The 19985-nt window shown below is 45.2% G+C and overlaps 1 protein-coding gene across 2 annotated transcripts in view; it reads left to right on the forward strand.

The window, feature by feature from the left end:
- ELP2 (elongator acetyltransferase complex subunit 2) overlaps positions 1 to 19985 on the forward strand; it is a 1316635-nt gene that overhangs the window by 918005 nt on the left and 378645 nt on the right. Inside the window, exon 14 of one of the 2 annotated variants that reach the window (XM_069620606.1) lies at positions 6931 to 7000. In XM_069620606.1, coding sequence (XP_069476707.1) covers positions 6931 to 7000 — 70 coding nt within the window. The remainder of the gene's footprint in view (positions 1 to 6930; positions 7001 to 19985) is intronic. The other variant, XM_069620607.1, reaches the window with a different exon arrangement.

Raw genomic sequence — 19985 nt, forward strand, 5'->3', positions numbered from 1 at the left:
GGTAGAGTGCCACTGTCATATTTTTAAGGGACGGATTCTTCTTTTCTCTATGGCATCGCGGGATGCAGGCAGCGCCTTCCAGCAACCGCACAGTATTACAATGGTGTCCAGCTTTGTACACCAGTGAAAAGTCCTCGATCAGGCTTTTTAATCCGCCCTGGCAGCTTTAGGCCTTTCCACAACCTATTTTCTGTCTGGACACCATCTCCCTTCTCACTGCCTCTTCCGCCTTACTGTTCTCACCAACACGTACACTCCCACTCTGCTTTTGTTGAAAGTCTCTTTCCACTATTCTTCACTCTCACTATCCCAGCTGTAGTCACTTTAAATGTCCCAGCACCACATCGGTTTTCCCCATTACTAGAGCAGCACGTTGGATCCAAGGCTCCAGTGTGTCAGATAGTCCACATCGTTGTGTGGGCGGGCCGCCGTTGCGGCCAGGACATTGACGTCCCGGACGTGACGTCACGGGAAGGGGAGGGGCGGGAGCGAGGTTGTGGCAGTTGCCGCCACGCAGTTAATAAAGATAGTTCACAGCACCTCCGGCTCCTGCATATTATTCCACGCGCTTGTAGGCGTGCTGGTTAACCCCGCGCGCAGCGGGCTAACAATGGCGACGAGCGGACACGGGCCCTAGCTAGTCGTGCCGAGGCCTGCAGTCGAGCAGTGCAGCGCGTCGGCGCGCCTCGGGCACGATCCCCGGCAGCGGACTTCAGCAACCCGGCTCCCGCGTGACACCACGCCCTCGCAAAGGACAGCGCCCGCCTCGAGGAGGCAGCAGGGAACCACGAAGCCTACAGAAGGGACTCCACAGCTCCCTGCACACGACCAGTCGGCGAGAGCAGAACGCTCACCCCTGGGCGAACAGTGCCCACATAGGCAAGTCGCCCCACGTGGTGAGGGGAACACAACTCTCGGGCACCAGGCACATAAGCCGCACCCCGCACGTGCCTGCCCACTAGCGACCACCATCGCCCAGCAGTTATGTCGGACACGGCGAGCACCCCAGCCTCATCCTTGGGTGGGGCGGGAACGGCAGCACCTGCGTCATCAGGCATAGATGCGGCACAAGTGAACAATCAACACACACCAAGTGAGGGAGGCGCATCCCAGGTCATGCAAATGCCAAACCCGTTTGAAATTCGGGATACGTCGAATCTAGGACCCCGGTGGACCATATGGCTCCGGGACTTCAAGTTCTACACCGGCGCCATAGGGCTAACCGACGACACAAGGCTGAAAAACACATTATTCATGGCTGTAGGGTCAGCAGTAAGAGACATTGCAGGGGAATTGCTAAACGTAGACACGGTCACATACGGTGAACTGCATGCCAAGCTATCTGAATACTTTGCCCCGCACACCAACGTCGACTATGAACGACACGTGTTTCACACGACCAGACAAGAAAAGGGTGAGTCAATAGACAATTTCGTAATGCGTCTTTGCATTAAATTAAAACATTGTGAATTCCATAGATACTCAAACGAGGAGGCCCTCAGGTCTCAAGTATTTGCGGGATGCCTCTCGCAACCATTTCGCAAGCAACTATTACAGAAACAAAGATCCCTGGAGGAAATACTGGCACTGGCGCGCATGGAAGCGGCCGTCGACTCCCAACTGGACAGTCTTGGAAAAGTATCCATACAACAGCCTAGCGAAAACACTGATTCAGTTAACAAACTGTATGCACACCCCAGCCAAGGGAGAAAACGCCCCGAAGCCACATGCTTTAAATGCGGATATGAGTACCAGCACATAGGAGAATGTCCGGCCATAAGACAAAAGTGCGCCGCATGCGGAGGCATGGATCATTATAGAGCCATGTGCAAAAACGCGCCGACATACACGCCCACCAAGCACCGAAATCAAGACAGGCGCCGACACAGTCACCAGAGCTCACCCAGGTCCCTAGGGGACAGTGAAAGGAGACCCTCCAGAAAAGAGGAAGGCGATCGCAAGAGCCGATACATGCGGGAGGACAGACGCTCATCGGAAGACAAGAGACGCTCACACAGAAGACGTTTTGTGAGGTATGTTGAAACTCGCTCTCCCACCAGCAGCGACACCCCGTCCTCAGAAGAAGACCAAAGAAGGAAAGGGTACGTGTGGGCCTTGAAAGACAACACAGCAGCCACCCAACATAGTCCCATACTAACGTTGCTGGTAAATGACACCCCATTAAAGTTTCTGATAGATACCGGCGCGACGGTCAACATCATCAGTGAACAAGCGTACGAGTCCCTGGGCCGACAACCCAAAATCAAGAAAGCCACGGTATACATATATCCATATGGCTCCACGACCCCTCTGCCGTGCCGAGGCATGATCACAGCATGGTGCACTCATAAGGAACACACAGCAAAAGTTCCTCTACACATTATAAAAACGGAGGCTAACAGCGGATGCATATTAAGCTTCCGTACCGCGGTAGACATGGGACTGGTGCACATCCTATACCAGCTGATGGCGCACAAATATTTCGCCAAACTGGACGCAATCGAACAATCATTTCCAAAACTCTTCACCAGGCTAGGCAAACTGAGAAACAGGATGGTCCATCTCCACATAAACCCTCATATCAAACCGGTTGCCCAGCACTATCGAAGGATCCCTTTTAACATTCAGAGGCAGGTGGAAGAAGAACTTGATAAATTCATCAAAATGAACGTCATTGAACCTGTGTCGGGTCCCACACCATGGGTGTCCCCCATCGTCCCCGTCCCCAAGAAGTCACCGGACGGTTCCATACGTCTATGCGTAGACATGCGCAGAGCTAACACAGCCATTGAAAGGGAGAGGCACCAGGCCCCAAGGATCACCGATATGATTCATCTCCTGCACGGTGCAAGGATCTTCTCCAAATTGGACCTCACGAAAGGCTACCATCAGATCGAGATAGCGCCTGAATCCCGCTACATCACCGCATTTGTCACCCATCTGGGTTTGTTCCAATACAAAAGACTCAGTTTCGGCAATTTCCTCCGCCGCCGAAATCTTTCAGGAGGAAATACACAAGGTCATCAGACACGTCCCGAACTGTTTGAACTATTCGGACGACGTCCTAGTCTATGGCAAGTCGCAGGAAGAACACGACATAGCCCTCCACAGGGTGTGCCAAGCTCTGGACGAAGCAGGGTTGACACTAAACAAATCAAAATGTGAGTTCTCAAAGGGATCTCTGAGATTCTTCGGACACATTTTCTCGGACAAAGGAATGAGACCCGATCCGGAGAAAGTTGAGGCGCTCAACTCAGCCACGCCACCCGTCAACACCACAGACCTGAGGTCGTTTCTGGGCCTAGCGAGCTACTGCTCCAGATACCTAAAAGACTATGCCACAGTCAGCAACCCGCTGCGTCTACTCGCACGCAAGGACGCTCAGTTCATATGGTCGAAGGACTGTCAAGAGGCATTCGAAGCCATACGGAAAGCCATATCGCAAGCTGAAGACATGGCGTACTTTGATGCCAGCCATAACACCGAACTCATCATGGACGCCAGTCCCGTGGGACTCGGCACAATATTAACACAGAAGGACCCCAAGGAACCACACAATACACACATAGTGGCTTATGCCAGCAGAAGCCTGACAACCACGGAACAGGCGTACTCCCAGGCGGAAAAGGAAAGCCTGGCAGTCGTCTGGGCCTGCGAATATTTCCATCTCTTTCTATTCGGCAAGGAATTTGCCATCATCACCGACCACCAAGCACTACTCACCATATACGGTAGCCCGAAAGCCAGGATGCCACCGAGAATAGCCCGATGGGGTCTGCGCTTGCAGGATTACAGATTCGTAATACAACACCGACCCGGGAAGGAGGAAAACCCTGCAGATTACCTCTCCCGCCACCCCAAGAACACAACGGCGTCCCAGCCATCCATAGCAGACGCGCACATAAACTATATCATACACCACCTACAACCGATGCCAGTAGGGTGGGCAGAGCTATCAGCACAGTCAGAGGCAGACCCCGCACTCAAAATCGTGAGACACTGCCTGCAAGAAGACAAGATGGCTTTCATAAGACAACAAGCGAGGGGAGAGTCAGAGACCACACGAGAGGAGGTCAAGTGGCTTGACCAAGTCCGGGAGGAACTGACAGTAGTAGAGAACAACGTACTGCTAAAGGGCTGTAAAGTCGTCATCCCGAGAACCCTCCGGGAGAGGATAGTACATGTGGCCCATGAAGGACATCGAGGTGTAGTCGCCACGAAACGTCTCCTCCGGCAGAAAGCCTGGTTTCCGCAGCTCGACCGGCTGGTAGAGAACATCGTTGGAAACTGCCACGTCTGCGCCCAAGTGGCACCGCCACCTCACCCGAACTCCCTACAGACATCACCATTGCCGAGCAAAGTGTGGGAAGAGCTAGCGGTAGACCTATTTGGACCTCTAAGCAATGGGACTCACGTCGCTGTACTCATGGACGAACACTCGAGATACCCGGATGCCCAGATAGTGGACAACAGTGCGACTTCGAGCGTCATCCCGGCACTTGACAGAATGCTCTCAGCATACGGCATCCCAAAGGTCATAAAGTCGGACAATGGCCCCACATTCATAAGCCATGACTTCCAGAAATTTGTGAAATACATGGGGTTCCAACACAGACGAATAACCCCCCGTTGCCCCAGGCCAATGGCATGGTCGAAAGGTTCATGGCCAGCATCAAGAGAACCCTACAAATCGCACACGTGCAAAACAAGCCCTTCGAGCAGGCTCTCAACCAGCTACTCAGGGAATATCGGCACACGCCGCACAGTACGACAGGAGTATGCCCAGCAGACCTGCTATTCCGGAGGCCGATCACCACGAGGCTACCGGAAGGTCCAAGGCCGCAAGAACTGACGCCGCTGGAGCAAGTGGCGAAAGACAACGACACCGCGAGAAAAGCAACGTCCAAAGAAGTCACAGACAGGAAAAGGAGAGCCCGCGAAAACATAATGCAGCCGGGTGACGAAGTGTGGCTCAGGCAACCAAAAATCCGAAAGGAAGAAGCCACGTTCGCATCCACCCCTCCTCATAACCCATAAGAAAGGCACTATGGTCACCGCACAAAGACACGACAGCTCAGTGGTGACGAGGAACAGCTCGCATTTCAAACGCGTCACACCTGGCCCTGAAGGTGAATGGACGATGGACCGAGAAAGCGAGGATGATCGTCCCCGAGAAGAAGCCTATCAAGGAGAGGGGAAGAATCAGGAGGTGAAACAGGCACACCGCCGCCTGTCAAGGAACGACCAACCCCGAGCAGGTCGAGACGTCCCCAGAGGAGCCGTATGAAGCCCACTCGACTCATCGAGGAGATGGGGTAAGGACAGCGGTGGGACTTACATGTTAAAAAGGGGGGAGATGTCGGATAGTCCACATCGTTGTGTGGACGGGCCGCCGTTGCGGCCAGGACATTGACGTCACGGGAAGGGGAGGGGCGGGAGCGGGGTTGTGGCAGTTGCCGCCACACAGTTAATAAAGATAGTTCACAGCACCTCCGGCTCCTGCGTATTATTCCACGCGCTTGTAGGCGCGCTGGTTAACCTCGCACGCAGCGGGCTAACACAGTGATCTTCATCATTATGTCTCCCTCCTCGTCTCAGTACCTTATGTTAGTTTTAACGAGGAACAAATCAAAGGGTTGGTATTGTCTGGTAGAATATTGTTGTGCTGCCTTACAGTGTATTTTAAGATTTGGTAGCATAATAAGACGGGTTACTGGGTTGTGGAATAAAGGTGAACAGCATGTTATTCCCCGGTAAATCACTCTTAAGGGTAGTCTCTCCTTTATATTCTCGCCGAGGTAGTTCAGGTCAGAGAGAGCGTGCTTCATCCCTGCCGTATCAGGGGATATTCCTCCCATGAAAGATATGAGGACTTTACCAAATTCATCCCACAGCCCTGCCCCCTTCTCGCACACAGCCCGTAATGCAGTCTCTTTGTTGCACGTTTCTGGGTGTACGCTGACAGCAGATCAATTTTGTTTCTTCAGCAGCGCATGGCTAATTGCCCTCCCCCGCACAGCCTTCTGGGATGGCTATTCCTATAGGAATAGAAGCAGAATTCTGTCCAGCATGGGTTACAACAGGCATTGGGTGATAGTGGTACCTGGTACATGCAAGATGGCACAAATGGGGGTTTGGGCAGAGACTGGGGCTCTTTCAAAACTCCCTCACCCTGCCTCTGGGGCAGGCCTGGCAAAAACCCTAGTAGGCCTCCTATCCCAGGTTAAGAGTGGTATGTATCCCTCCCCTGCGCCCCGACAGCGTCAAGTCCCTATGCCATCAAATATTACTGAAATGCCCCAACCGATGCCCAACTTTCAATTTAGTAAAACAGGTGTAATACTCCAGAACTACCGCTAGATGGCAGTCTACGTATATCATGTTTATCTAAAACCATTTTGTTTTTATCATACATATTACATGCTGCACCACTGTCGCTCATGGCAATGTGATGGGGGCTTCCTTGGAGCCCCATTTGATGTCTGTTCTAAGGGTTCCATATCCATGTGCTCAGAAACTACTTACCAAAAAAATAGGTCTTGTTCTAATAAATTCCATGATAAAAATAAATGATAAAATAGAATTGCGCAAAGGCATCCTAAAAAAATGTATGTGCTTTAAGTTTATGAATATGTTTTCTTATAGTATTTTTTGTTTAAAAAGCGTTGGATCATTTTCTGGAATTGTTTAATGTATGATCATTTTACAAATATATGTATGTAAAGCATATATGATTGTTTTCGTGCGGTTCAGATGTAAAATCTATTGTTACTTCTGCTGCTTGTTTAGTTCTTTATATTTGAATAGGCTTTTTACATGCGTCATTCATTCTTCCACATCATATAAGCTGGCCAACACAACGGATTTTAATGATTGTATTATAAGTACTGGATGTAAACGTTTTTCACTTAACTCCCTTCTTTCCCTCAGCAGGTCATTGATCTTCCCGAAGGCGCCACAGTACCTGCTTTGGGATTATCCAACAAAGCCGTCTTTGAAGGTGAGAATAGTTTCACTCATTGTTCTCATTAATTGCTCGATTAAACTCTCTGACCAGTCAAAGGCTTCGGTCCAGCCCTTGGTTTATTTTATTTGTATGTGTGTCACTCTTTTAATATGTAAGGAGGGAAAGCTGTGAGATATGTTATCCCTCTGACCCGAGGTCACCGTAGTTACCTGATTGATCTAAACCATTCATTCAGGACTTGGGAGTGCGGAATGGCCTTCGAGGGTACTGGGGACGCATCATAGATTTGCGCATTTGTTATAACCTCCTGTTAACTATTTTGTTATACACTGTACCAATGAATTTAGAAGTATCTACGTGTGGGGGAACGGCGAGTGTTTACATTGGTTTAGTGTCGCCCAGTTTTTTGCTCATCACAGGATGCATACATGTACTTATCACTTGTTATTTTATCATAAAAATAATTCTATCATAGGATAGGTTTCTCTTTTTAATCCAATTTTATAAATAACGATGAAACCTGGTCAAGCCTTTTCATTTTTCTGAAATACATTTTAATTGTTCAGGGAGGACAAATGGGATGTGGTCTTACTTAATTATCATTCCCCAAAACACTTAGCTGAAAGGTATCACCAGATACGTCCTGTTACTTGTTTCTTTTTATGATGCAATATACAGGAAAACTTTAAAAAAAAGGAAACGTTTGGAAGCAAGAACATTTTGCGACTGCAGTAATTTCAGCCTTCCATGCTGGATTCCAATTTTCTGCTGAGGGCTTTGATAGTACAATTTGTTATCCTGGTTAGGACAGTTGGCTTTAAGAAAGAGGCTTACCATCAAATTATTGTGTACCATTGACCAAACCCTAATGTGTGTTCTTTTTCCCATTTTTCATATTCCGTTATCCTGCCACCAATAGGCAATCGAGAACGTTTCCCAGAGTCTTGTTTTCAACGAGTTTTGCATCCTGGCACTTGCTTACTAACTTGTTTTATGAATGTCAGACTCCACACTGATCTCTGGTCTATCTGGCCAAGTCCTGGTGTGGTTTACCGCTTTCCTGACCGACCGCTCTCAGTTTCTCTTCCTCCTTTTCACTCCAAACCTGTACTGTGGTTGTGCCGAGTCCCCCAGGGATCTGCTCTTTTACCAATATTATTCAACATCTATATCAGGCCTCTTCTTCTTCTGATCTTATCTCATGGGTTCCGTTACTATTCCTATGCTGATGATACACAGATCTTGGTCCGCCTGGATCTCACTTGATCCGATACGGCGGCTCGGCTTAGGAGGTTCCTTGAGGATCTGGGGCCTGGATGGCGGCAAACTGGCTAAAGTTGAATGGCAATACAACTGAGGTCATTGTTGTTGGTACTAGTTTCCCTCTCTTGTTCTGGACAACTGACATCTGGCCTGCATCTTTGGGCCCTTTTCCTTTGCCATCCCCCTCAGCTAAGAATCTGGGGGCATAAATTACTTCTCTCTCGATGGATGAACAGGTGGCAGCAGTATTTAAGGCTGGTCACTTTCAACTGTGCATTCTCTGTAAAGTTCTCCCCTTTATTTCAGCTAAATTTCAAGCTCCAATGGTGGCCACTCTTGTTCTGATCGCTGTGGACTATTGTTATGTTGACGCTTTCTATGGACTGGGGGCAAAATATCTACAAGCGAAATTTCCGCGCTATGTTCCATCTCGTTGTCTCCGCTCTCAGTTAGCCCTAGTGGTTTTTGTTCCCTGTGCCAGACTTTCCCGCATGGGCGGGCATGCTTTTTCGGTGGTTGCAGCTAGGGCCTGGAATGCCCTCACTCTTCCTCTCTGTGCCATGGCTGACCATCTTTCATTTCGCCGCTCTTTGGATACTCTTCTGTTTTGAAAGCTTCTATAAAGCTGTTGCCTACTTGCTGCCAGCGCCATGATGCCTTTGGGCGAACATGCGCTTAACAAGTGCCTTTAACATAACATAACACACCAAGACCTGGAGAACTTCCTACTCACCGAACTTGCTGGTCGAACCTAATCCTACATTCGGGATTTGACAGACTGAGAGTTATTGCAAGATTTGCTGACACCCCAGGGTCACGCAAGAACTAGCCCAGATACTCGCCTTCGTAGTTAGAAGAGAGTGATGCTCACAGGCGCTTAATGTAATCGTTTGCTTACAACCAACTCTGGCATCTTTTGCTCCCTAGTACACAAATAACAGCTGTCACCTGCATACACGTAACATAAGATTTTTATTGAAATTCTTTTCTCATTGCTAGTCACAAAAAGATGTGTGTTGCACACCCACTTACAACCACTGAATGTAACCTCAATTATCAAACTAGGTTTTTACATCTCTCTCCACTAAATCCTATTTTAATTTTCTTCCTCTCCCCACACTATCCTAGTGTTGAGATGGATTTCTAGAAAATGGCCTGGTGGGCAGATTTTGGGAGGCCACCCTCGTTATAGTAAATGGGGAGCTCTGAGAGATTAGCCAAAACCCAATCAAGGTAGCAATGGAGAGCAGTCAGGGCTTTTTCTCAGGAGACCGCAAGTGGGGTCACATGCCCTCAATGAGTCTACACAGTATGGCACACCATAATTCAATGTAAACAGTAAGTATAAAACATATTTATTATAGGCCTTCTGAACACACTGAAAAATGGATTGAACCAGTAGTAGTATTGCATAACACTGTGTGATTCAAATATATACATTCACCATAGGTTCAAATATACATAAACAGACTTATTCAGAAGAACAGCTAAGGAGATTAGATGCAATAAATGATGGAGCCAGATCACAAGTCAATAGCCTATCGTAAGCAGCCCAAACCCTTAGAAGAATGAGGCCTTGTGCCCAAAAATCACTGGAGCCACAATGTGTCTCACCAGAATGGTGTCTGCAAGTAGGTTGTAATTTACTTGTGTTAGTGATAGTTCAAACATTTTACTAAAGGTAAATAAATGCATTCTTGTATCTCGGAGTACTCTACGCAGGTTGGATGACCAAAAGGTGAATAGAATGGAATTTATGAGTCAAAGGAACTTATTCCCCATGTTATACTTTGGAGGCCGGGGTGGGTGGAGAGCAGATGCAATGCGTTTACTTATCCACTGACTCTGATTTTCCCAGATAACTTCATGGATCATCTGGGAGCTCGTTCCTCCACCATTGGTTCCTGTGAGAGGTACCCATGAGTTGCGGGTTTGAGGATTCTTCCAGTCGGGTGAAGGTGCAAGATGCATCCTCTGTCTCTGAGGAAATGCAAGAAACACTGATGCAGACCTCTTCAGGACACTTAACAGGTTGGAGAAAAGCGAGTCCCAGCAACAGTCTCTGCACACAGCTGACGACATGCATCCTCCCAGTCACGGTAACAGAAGCTGCTCCAGGACAGGATACCTTGATGAATTCGGGGAGAGGGTAACTGGTGGCCCGAGCTTGCGACCACCATAGTTCTAGGGTTGAGCACAGATTGCCGACGCTTCGGGCGAGGTAACCCACAAGAGAGATGGTCAGTCCACCGGGCAGTCAAGGGACACTTCGAAGGCTCAGAAGGCGGGAAGGATCCTCGAGAAGGTGTTGAGACTAGTTGATCCCATTTGTCCAAGGGCTGAAGTCCCACTCAGGGTCTTCGCAGATCAGGTAGTCCAACAGGGCTTCACCGGGCTGGACACAGAAAGGGATGACATATAAAAGTAACCAAAAATACCAAGTGTAAAATACTAGGGTGTTACAAAAGTATCCCTATTGCACTGTACTGTAATGTGCTTTGTGCAATGTTAAAAAGTACAAGAATTCAAAAGGGAAACAACGTTTCCCAGCACTGATAATCGGAAGGACTGATCAGTTTCCCCATAACAATGAGCAAAAGGCAAAGGAAGTGAAGCTGAAGGCTGTATTTCCCTTCATTTATCCAGGACAGGATAAAAACAGAGCAGAACGAATTTCATTCCTTTTCTACAGCTAGTGTAACCTCCTGATCATAAACTCGAGGCTTGTGTGCCTTTATATAACTTGCAAAGTTGGCTTTGCCATAATCACCGTGCTCGAAACTCTAAGTACGTTCGGTCTGGTTGGATCTGTAGAAATTCCTGTTGTTCAGGGTTTATCTAAATATGCTTGCCCAGGCTCACTCAAAATCAGTTCACAATCCATTTCCCATTTTTACATTTCATCCTTTTGTTTCCCGCGCCAAGGAAAAATTACATTCAGGAGGTGAACTCTTGATTGATTGCATCTGATCGTTAAACTACAATTTTGTTCCCGCTAAGAGCTGCCTTTAAATTCTCTGTCATCCTGGAGCTATGTATTCTTGCACTGTTGTTCACACCTGTAACTCTGTGCTAAGCCTTTCACCATTAACTTTCTGCCTTGCCGTTCCAGTTCATCCTTTTAAGGTTGTTTTTTGTAAAGCTGAACACTTCCAATATCTGAAGCGTGCTTGCTATCTTAAGTGTGTTGCTGTTAGAAGTTCCAAGCCTTTCTTGTTAGATCCTATTAGAACAGGCTAGGAGTAAGGAGGCCCATAGAAAGATGTTACCCACTTGGATGGAGACTGCAAAATGCTAAGTCAGTCAGTACCATTATCTGGGGAAAAGCAGTGTTTTCAAGGATTTCTTAAAGACCAAATGTTCTTCTAAAAGACGATAAGGTGGTAGCAGAGCATTCCACAATTTGGCCCCCTGAACAGAAAAGGCTTGTCCGCCCCACTTCTGAAGTTTACATTTAGGAACTATCAGAAGCCCGGTGGTAGCTGATTCCAAATGACAAAAAAGGACATAGTGAGTAAAACGCCTTGATAATTTCTTATCCTATCCAGTCCTTTATGATATGTCTTGTGGACCAGACAGAGGGCCTAAAATTCAGTGCCCTGAGTTACCAGAAGCCAGTGTAACTCGCGCAGTGCCTGAGAAATGTGCTCAGACCTTTTTTTAACTGAAAGATGATCCTACCGGCTGCATTCTGAATAAACTGCAGCTTTGTTGCACCTTTGCAGGAAAGGTAAAGTAGTCTACAAATCCTTTCAGACTTTTTAACTGAAAGAAACAGCTACTGGTGAGTTTGCTAATCTGAGTGGACATGGATAGATCTGACTCCAACCAGGTGCCCAGGTTACATACCGATGCAGAGGGGACTAGAAAGGGGCCAAATGAAACCAGCCAATAGACATCTCACCAAATCTGTTCATTGTTGATAGGCCACTGTATCACCTGATAAGTGAGAGGGGTTTCTGATCCCTTACAGGGGTGATAACTTGATATCCCTGAAAGGAGAGCTGGGTATTATGTTGAGTAAAGCAGAGAGAAAGAGCCAGGCAGTGCCCCTGCTGATGCATTATAAATAGCAATATCCCTGTGACTGTGATTTGGGCAAGAAGCGAGTCAGGTAAAGAAGTGGGCGTGGCAGTAACACTGTGGCTGTGATTTGGGGCAAGGAAAAATGCTCTGCGCTATTTCCCGGAGACGGTTGAAAGTAGAACTCCTGAATGAGTCCCGGTGAGTCCCGCTTTGCCGCTACACGCTGCTGCAGTCTGCCCTGCTTTGCCCTGGATTTTGGACCTTTGGACTTTTGTGGACTACAACGCCCAGCAGGCTTTGTGCTGGTCCCTGTTGGAGGCGGGCCTATATAAGCCTCGAGCCGCGCGCACCGCGCGCGCGCACCCGAGCGAGTCCCGGTGAGTCCCGCTTTGCCGCTACACGCTGCTGCAGTCTGCCCTGCTTTGCCCTGGATTTTGGACTTTTGGACTTTTGTGGACTACAACGCCCAGCAGGTGAAATCGATTTTCAAGAAAGCCCATTTCTGTGTGTTTTCCTTCACTTTTACACAAGGTGGACTATATCCTACTCATACCTTGTTTTATATTTATCTAGGCTTTGTGCTGGTCCCTGTTGGAGGCGGGCCTATATAAGCCTCGAGCCGCGCGCACCGCGCGCGCGCACCCGAGCGAGTCCCGGTGAGTCCCGCTTTGCCGCTTCGCCGCGGCGCCGCTCGGAGCTCACCGTAGAACTCAGCGTTTTGTTTACTGTTGTTGCTGTGTTCATTCACTCAGCTATTTTTTAATTAATGAGCTGCTAGTCATTATTTTAGTGGAAAAATGACTCAGCCGCTTTACTCACTACGGACTGGAATGCCAGTAAAATCAGCAATAGATGAATTCAACCCCTTGAAATCGAAGGAACGGACTAAATCCCTAAAAAGCTTTTTTTCTCGAAACTGTTCCACTCCAAAACAATTGACCTTGTGTCCCCCCCCCAGTGAAACCCTCAAAGGATTTAACTACGGCGGATACTCGTAGCTGTTTCTTGGGCCAGTCAACAAGAGGGATGAACCTGCTGTGCCCTGCTAATCAGGTGGGGAAATGTCATGTCGTTGAAAGAACTGTTTGCCCAAATACAGTAGAGTTAACTGATTTATCTTTACAATCTCCTGAGTGTGAAATGCTGTTCTTGGCCACTTCAAATAACATAACCTCAAATGATATAATTACAATACCAACAAGTGATCAGCCTCTTGATCAAAAAAATCCCAACAAAGACAAAACGGACATAGCGGTAATTGATTTAGACTCTATACATACGAGCTACTCAGCACAAACCATTTCAGAAAAATTATCCTTTTCCCCAAAAATGTTTTCTAATGTTAGTACTGAAGAGCCTAACTCTTCTTTATCATTTCTTGACCCCACCCCAAGGCACACATTAAACAGAGAATCTCAAATCAGAGAAATTATTCCTAGAGACTCGCAGTCCCCGCAGATGGGTAACAGAATTGTGGGTCTAGCACTAGAAGCTATGAATACAACTATGAACACTCTAGTGAAACTGTTCGAATCACTTAATGAAAAGCTAAATACACAAAGTGCCCAGATTGCATCTATCATGGCGTGGCAAGCCGCTAATCAATTGCCCAATCCAAAAGACATTCATTCGGTTGAATCTAAATCCACTTCTCCCATTAGAATCAAGCACTGCGACAAGGCATCATCTCCTTTTAATGCTGGTCACAATCGAGAAGAGTCTCTTTCCAACGTGGAGATTCATGATGCTTCCTATGCAGTGCCCTTTTTCCAAAAAATTATTTTTGACCCAATGGCTTCTGTGACTGGAGAATTTAATGCTCCGCCACTTAGTATAGAGCTAAGCAATAAACCAATTTACACAATTTTCGCTAAACCTGCTAAGAGCGGAATCCCGGCTACAAAACCTATAAATCAAGACCTAGGCAAATTAAATCAAAAAATAATTGTAGCTCCGGAAAAAAAGAAGTCCAAAAATATAAAAACTAGAAAAGGAGACGATTCAAACTCCGCAAAACAGTTTATTAATGCACTTACCACCCCAAGGCAAAAAATCAACAAGATGTCTACTGCCATTACAAAGAAATATGTACTTTTGAATCAAAAGCGGAGAGCGAGAGGAGGAAATGTAAATTCTCTGTCTAACCCTTTACCTCACTCGCCTTTAGATGGTCTAGTGGAAGCCATTGTGAGTCAGCACTCTCCGATACTCATTGAACCGGTGATTCCTCCTACGATCGACATTGTCCCTTTCAGTGAGTCTACTAACCCAGCTGTCCCTAAGGAGCAAGTCTCTAGACAAGCAGAAATTAAAAGGGCGGTTGAAGCCTACATGGCCAATTTTGTGCAAGTACCCATATTGGGAGCCAAGCAAATAGTCCCTGTACCACATGTGACCTCTGAAACCATATCTAATGACTGTGTCCAACCCCCACTAAATGATTGCTATGAGGCTTCCTCTAATGTTCTTAAAGCAACTCACTCTGGTGAGGAAGTTAGAAGAGGTGGCAATCCAATTCAAAAAAACAAAATTGAGGATGCTTCATCGGAGAGTTATGGGCTAGAAATAGCCGAAATGGTGCGAGCATTATTACCAAAAACTCAACCAAAGATTACAGCGCAACCAATAGTCAAATTCCAACAAGTACCTGTCCCAGAGAAAAAACAATCTAAACCTCTGGTAAGAGATAACAACTTGAATTCATTGATTATTGGATGTCGCCCAGCTCCTCATCCTCAATTTCTCTTAAACAGAAAAAGTATTCTCGAGATTTTTTCTGATATAGATGAGCTTGAGGATGTGAGTTCAGCCGACATTGAACAAGTAGAATTTATTGAAAAAAACACTCTAACAATCAGTTGCATTAAATTGCAATCTCGTTTAGTTCGCAATATTATATGGTCTGCTAAAAACCAACTTTTTGATATGGGTTTTTTGATTACCCCTGGTTCGTCATTGACAAATGAACCCCATAGGGACCTTTTACAGGAGGCGGCTGCAGTGGTTAACTCGGGAAAAGGAGAGTGTATATCACAATGCAATTGTAAATGCAACTATGTATCAAATAGCTAACTAAGCCAACAATCACCTGCCAAGTTAATACTCCTTGCCTCCTGGAATTCTTGTGGCCACTCACATTTGTTTAACAACTATAGCACAGACCTTAATCAGTTTGACATAATTATGTTGCAGGAAACCATGCTTACCAACTCTCCAATTTGGCAAGGACATACTATACACTTTACTCCTGCCGTACGCGGCGAAAAAGGTCGCCGATGTCTGGTCTTTTAACTGCCATTAAAATTAGTCCTACCACAGAACTTATGTCAACCTATTCCTCAAATGCATTCATGCAACTAACCATCATTTCTGTTTGCTCAATGTCATATGCTCTAATTAACATCTATTGGAACCATGCTAACATTACTGATGAATTTTTTTTTAAGGAAATGATTTGTATGTTGGACTTTATTGTGATGTCTCCAGAAATTGTACATACTATAATTGCGGGAGATCTAAATGTGCATCTCTCCGCACGAGTCCCGTCGGAAAATTCTAGACTAATTCAATGGGAAGACTTGATGTCCGCACGAGGTTTTTGCATGTTAAATGGAGCTTGTGAAGGAGATGTTCCACCAAGTCACACGTGGCAAAGGGGTGTGCGAAGAGCTACTATTGATTACATATATGTTGACTCAAAGTTGTTCATGAGTGGAATAACTTTCAAGGTCTTGCCTCGAAGTGACAGTGATCATTTGCTTCTAACTAGTCACTGGAAAACTCCCTTGGCAACACCACTGAAGCATGCAGCTACTTACTCTGAAGCGCTTAGTGCAAACTCCCAGTTAAATCGAATTAAATGGCATGACACAACAATACAACGTTACACTAACTCATTAGTGGCAGCATTTACCCACTCATGACTAAACAGCTCTCATCCAAACGTCTGCTACTATGACCTTATGCAGGACTTTGTCCCAAGGAGTCAAGAACCTAAACGACAAACAACTTTGAGAAATCATGTATTTGATATATTGGTAAAAAGGAAAAAAACTGAGTTTCGTGCGCAAAAGCGGAAAGCTAACCTTCTTCCTCTCAAATATAGAATCCCAGCTTTGACCCGTATTAAAACAAAATATCGAAACTGGATGCGCCAATACCGAGCAAACCTCTATCAAAAAGATGGAGAGAACATGTTATCCATGTCTCGGAATCAAAATACAGCTCAGATGTGGTCCACACTAAATTCAGTTTCTTCTCACTCTCAAACATTGATACAGTCGCATAATGTTTCCGAAAAAAGTTGGATTGCACATTTTACCGGAATATATGCGCGACCCATAACATCCCTTGCGGGGCCTCAATTTGGTAAGATTATGCCATTTCACCTCAATTTCACTAAAGGTGAAATATTGCATATTATTTCAACATTGAGTGAATCCAAGGCTCCAGGATTAGATGGGCTTTCGAATAAAACATTCAAGAGTAATCCGAATTTATGGGCAGAGGCCTTATTTCAGATCTTTCAAAATATTATTGTTACACAAACTATTCCTGCTACCTGGAGACATTCTATAATTATACCATTGTTTAAGAAAGGTGATTGTCAGCAGCCTCAAAGTTACCGTCCGATTGCTATACTAGATGCTCCAGGCAAATTGTTTTGTCGGATTATTTTGCGAGAGTTCAATGATTGGACGCAGCAGGAATCCAAAAGGGACCCTTTCCAGTCTGGGTTCATTAAAGGAATTGGCACTGCTCCAAACATGCTCGCACTTAATCTGATTAAACAAAAATATGTTAATGAAAATCGCAATCTTTATGTTGCCTTTGTTGACTTCAGTATTGCATTCGACTCAATTGATCGGCATCTACTATTTCAAAAACTCCATCAACATGGGTGTCCCTCCTCAATTCTCACATTAATAAAACTCTTGCATTCTAACACCTCCTTGCAGGTGAGATTATCTTTAGAGGGGCTCCTTACAGCTATTATTCCAACTGAGCGAGGCTTAAAGCAAGGGTGTATCCTTGCGGCTACATTATTCAATTTCTTTCTGTTAGACATTGGTATGAAACTTGAGAACACAATTTCCGATTCACCTAAGCTAGGCACTCAGAAAGTTACATGGCTGCTTTACGCCGATGATCTAGTATTACTGTCATGTTCACCCTATGGTCTTCAAAACCTCCTAAATAAATTGCAAGAGTATGTTCTTGAGAATAATTTAACTATTAACCTTGAAAAAACTCAAATTGTTGTGTGTCACAAATCAGCAATTAAAAAAACTTGTAGATTTACCTGGTCCTTGCATAATCAAGAGTCACTCGTAGTGCCTTACTACAAGTACCTAGGCCTTCCATTTTCAGAAGTATTGAACGATGATATATATCGTGTCACACTTGATGCAAAAAATCGCACGCTAATATCCCAAGCCAAAATATTATTGTTTAAATACGGCAAATTTACGCTAACTCACGTAATTGCCTTTTTCCAGCAAAAAGTAACTCCCATTCTAATCTATGGAGCAGAGACTGTAGCTCCAAAGCCAAGAACTTTCTGGGACCGTCTTGAATCTCAATTTTGGAAAGGTTTGTTGAGATTGCCGCAATCGACCCCAATCCCAATGATTCGTTATGAACTGGGACTAATCTCCTTATTTTGTCAAGTTTTATGGAAATTTTGCTCACTTTACCGGAAATGTTTAATTGGTGCATCGTCTCACAATATTCTGGGTGTGTTGGCTAACCATTTGATAACCTCCAAATTGAAATTCCCGGAGAAATGGTCTGAATATGTATTAGACATACTAGTTAAGGCTGACATCTCAATAGAACTATTATTGTTGAACCCAACTAAGGCAAAATTAAAACTGCACCACCATGACTGGATACACACGCGCCAACAATGCTTAGAATATGTAGATTGCGACTTGGTAAAGTACTCGCATAAAAAAATGCGTAGTCCAGAGTCATATCTAATTAAATGTCCTTCAAGCTATATGAGAACCCAGTTGATGCGCATTCGGCTAAATTTGTGTTTAACAAGACAGATCTTGGGAAGGAGACATCTGGTGCCCCAAGATCAAACATTTTGTAGATACTGCCTTAACTACAAAACAATTGAGACTTTATGTCACTTAGTGGTTGAGTGCCCGGCTCTGAAATATGTGAGGTACAAATTTGTTCATGCAAAATGTAATTTCTACATAGAATACCCTATTGAAAAACTTTGGAATTACTTACTGACTAGTACGAATCCCTCTGTTCAAATTGCGTTAGTACAATTTGTTAATCATGTGATCAATGATCAATCAAGCTAAGAATGCAAGACTTTGTAAAACTATATATTTGTATATCTCAATTTTATCTTTTGTATCAAATCAATTTTCAATCAAGCCAAGAATGCAACACTTTGTAAAACTATATATTTATATGTCTCAATTTTATCTTTTTGTATCAAATCAATTTTATTCAGATTTACATTGTATGAAACTATTGTTGATGTAAACTTCTCTGTTTGAAAGGTTGAATTATTCAGCCAAATCAATAAAAAAAAAAAAAAAAAAAAAAAAGAACTCCTGAATGAGACCACTATCTCTTGTAGGAATACCTTTTAGCTTGACTTGTCCCGACACCTTGTTCTTATTTTTAGCTGTTTATAAACCTCTAAACCTCATAGTAAATTATCTCAATGTTACTCTGGTCAGATATACCATTTGTAAATCTCTACTTTGTGTTTGTTTTTGTCGATTTGCCACCATAGACAACAATAACGTAACTAACAAATCACAGATGGCTTTACAACTGACTCATCCTGCCCAAAGACAACCAGATAAAAGTTGGGATTTTAGCTGTTTCCTAAAGATTATGAAGTCTGGGATGCTTTTGACACTGAGAGGAAGAGAGTTCCTGGTAGATAAGGATGCCCCTGAAAATACGTAGGAGGGGTTCGGAGTCCTTGAAATATAAAAACTGACAGCAAGTTTAGGAGGTGTGCATTTCAAAACACCAGCACTCTTTCATATCTTGGAGTGGATCATGATCCTGATGCCTGCAGTTCGCTCAGGCAACAACCTGGAATCAGTATAAGGTGTTCACACAGCTCCTCCGAGGTAGAGGCAGCTGCTTTGTGATCTCCACTGTCCCCCCACCCCCTCGTCCTGGCACTAGTTGTCAACCCTGGAGCACAGTGATCTAAATCGGACCCCATTTTGTGTCACTGGCAGTAAAGTGAATAAAAGGTATCCGTCCAAACGTTAAGCACCATCTTCCAGACATTGATCCTCTGCCCGAAGACAAGATAAAGCTGAAGGTACTCTTCCATCTGAAGACCTCCTCCGCGGTGACCTGGCGGCTTTCATGCAATATAAGTTAGCCATCTTTTAGCAGAGCGCCTTGGTTTGAGAGGGAGTAATGGGGGCACAGGGGGGCTGTGATCTGGTGAAGGTGCACTATGCAGGGACATATTCTGTAACTTTATTTATTTTTGGCAGTAAATAAAATCAGTTTGAATACAATTAGCTGAGTGTTATCCAGTCAGCATACATATCATATCAGCCCCCTCAAACAGTACCATAAGCCCAGCAACCACTCTGCATTTAAACATTCCACCATCTTAACATACTTGCTCCCTCTCCTGTGCCCCCTTTTGCTCCCCATTGGTCCACATATAAGCGCAGAATTGTCCCCATATATCTTTGGGTCTACAAGCAGCCGTTGCAGAATA

The sequence above is a fragment of the Ambystoma mexicanum genome, chromosome 5q, assembly GCF_040938575.1.
Source record: "Ambystoma mexicanum isolate Mex_15411 chromosome 5q, UKY_AmexF1_1, whole genome shotgun sequence".
NCBI classification, from domain to species: domain Eukaryota; kingdom Metazoa; phylum Chordata; class Amphibia; order Caudata; family Ambystomatidae; genus Ambystoma; species Ambystoma mexicanum.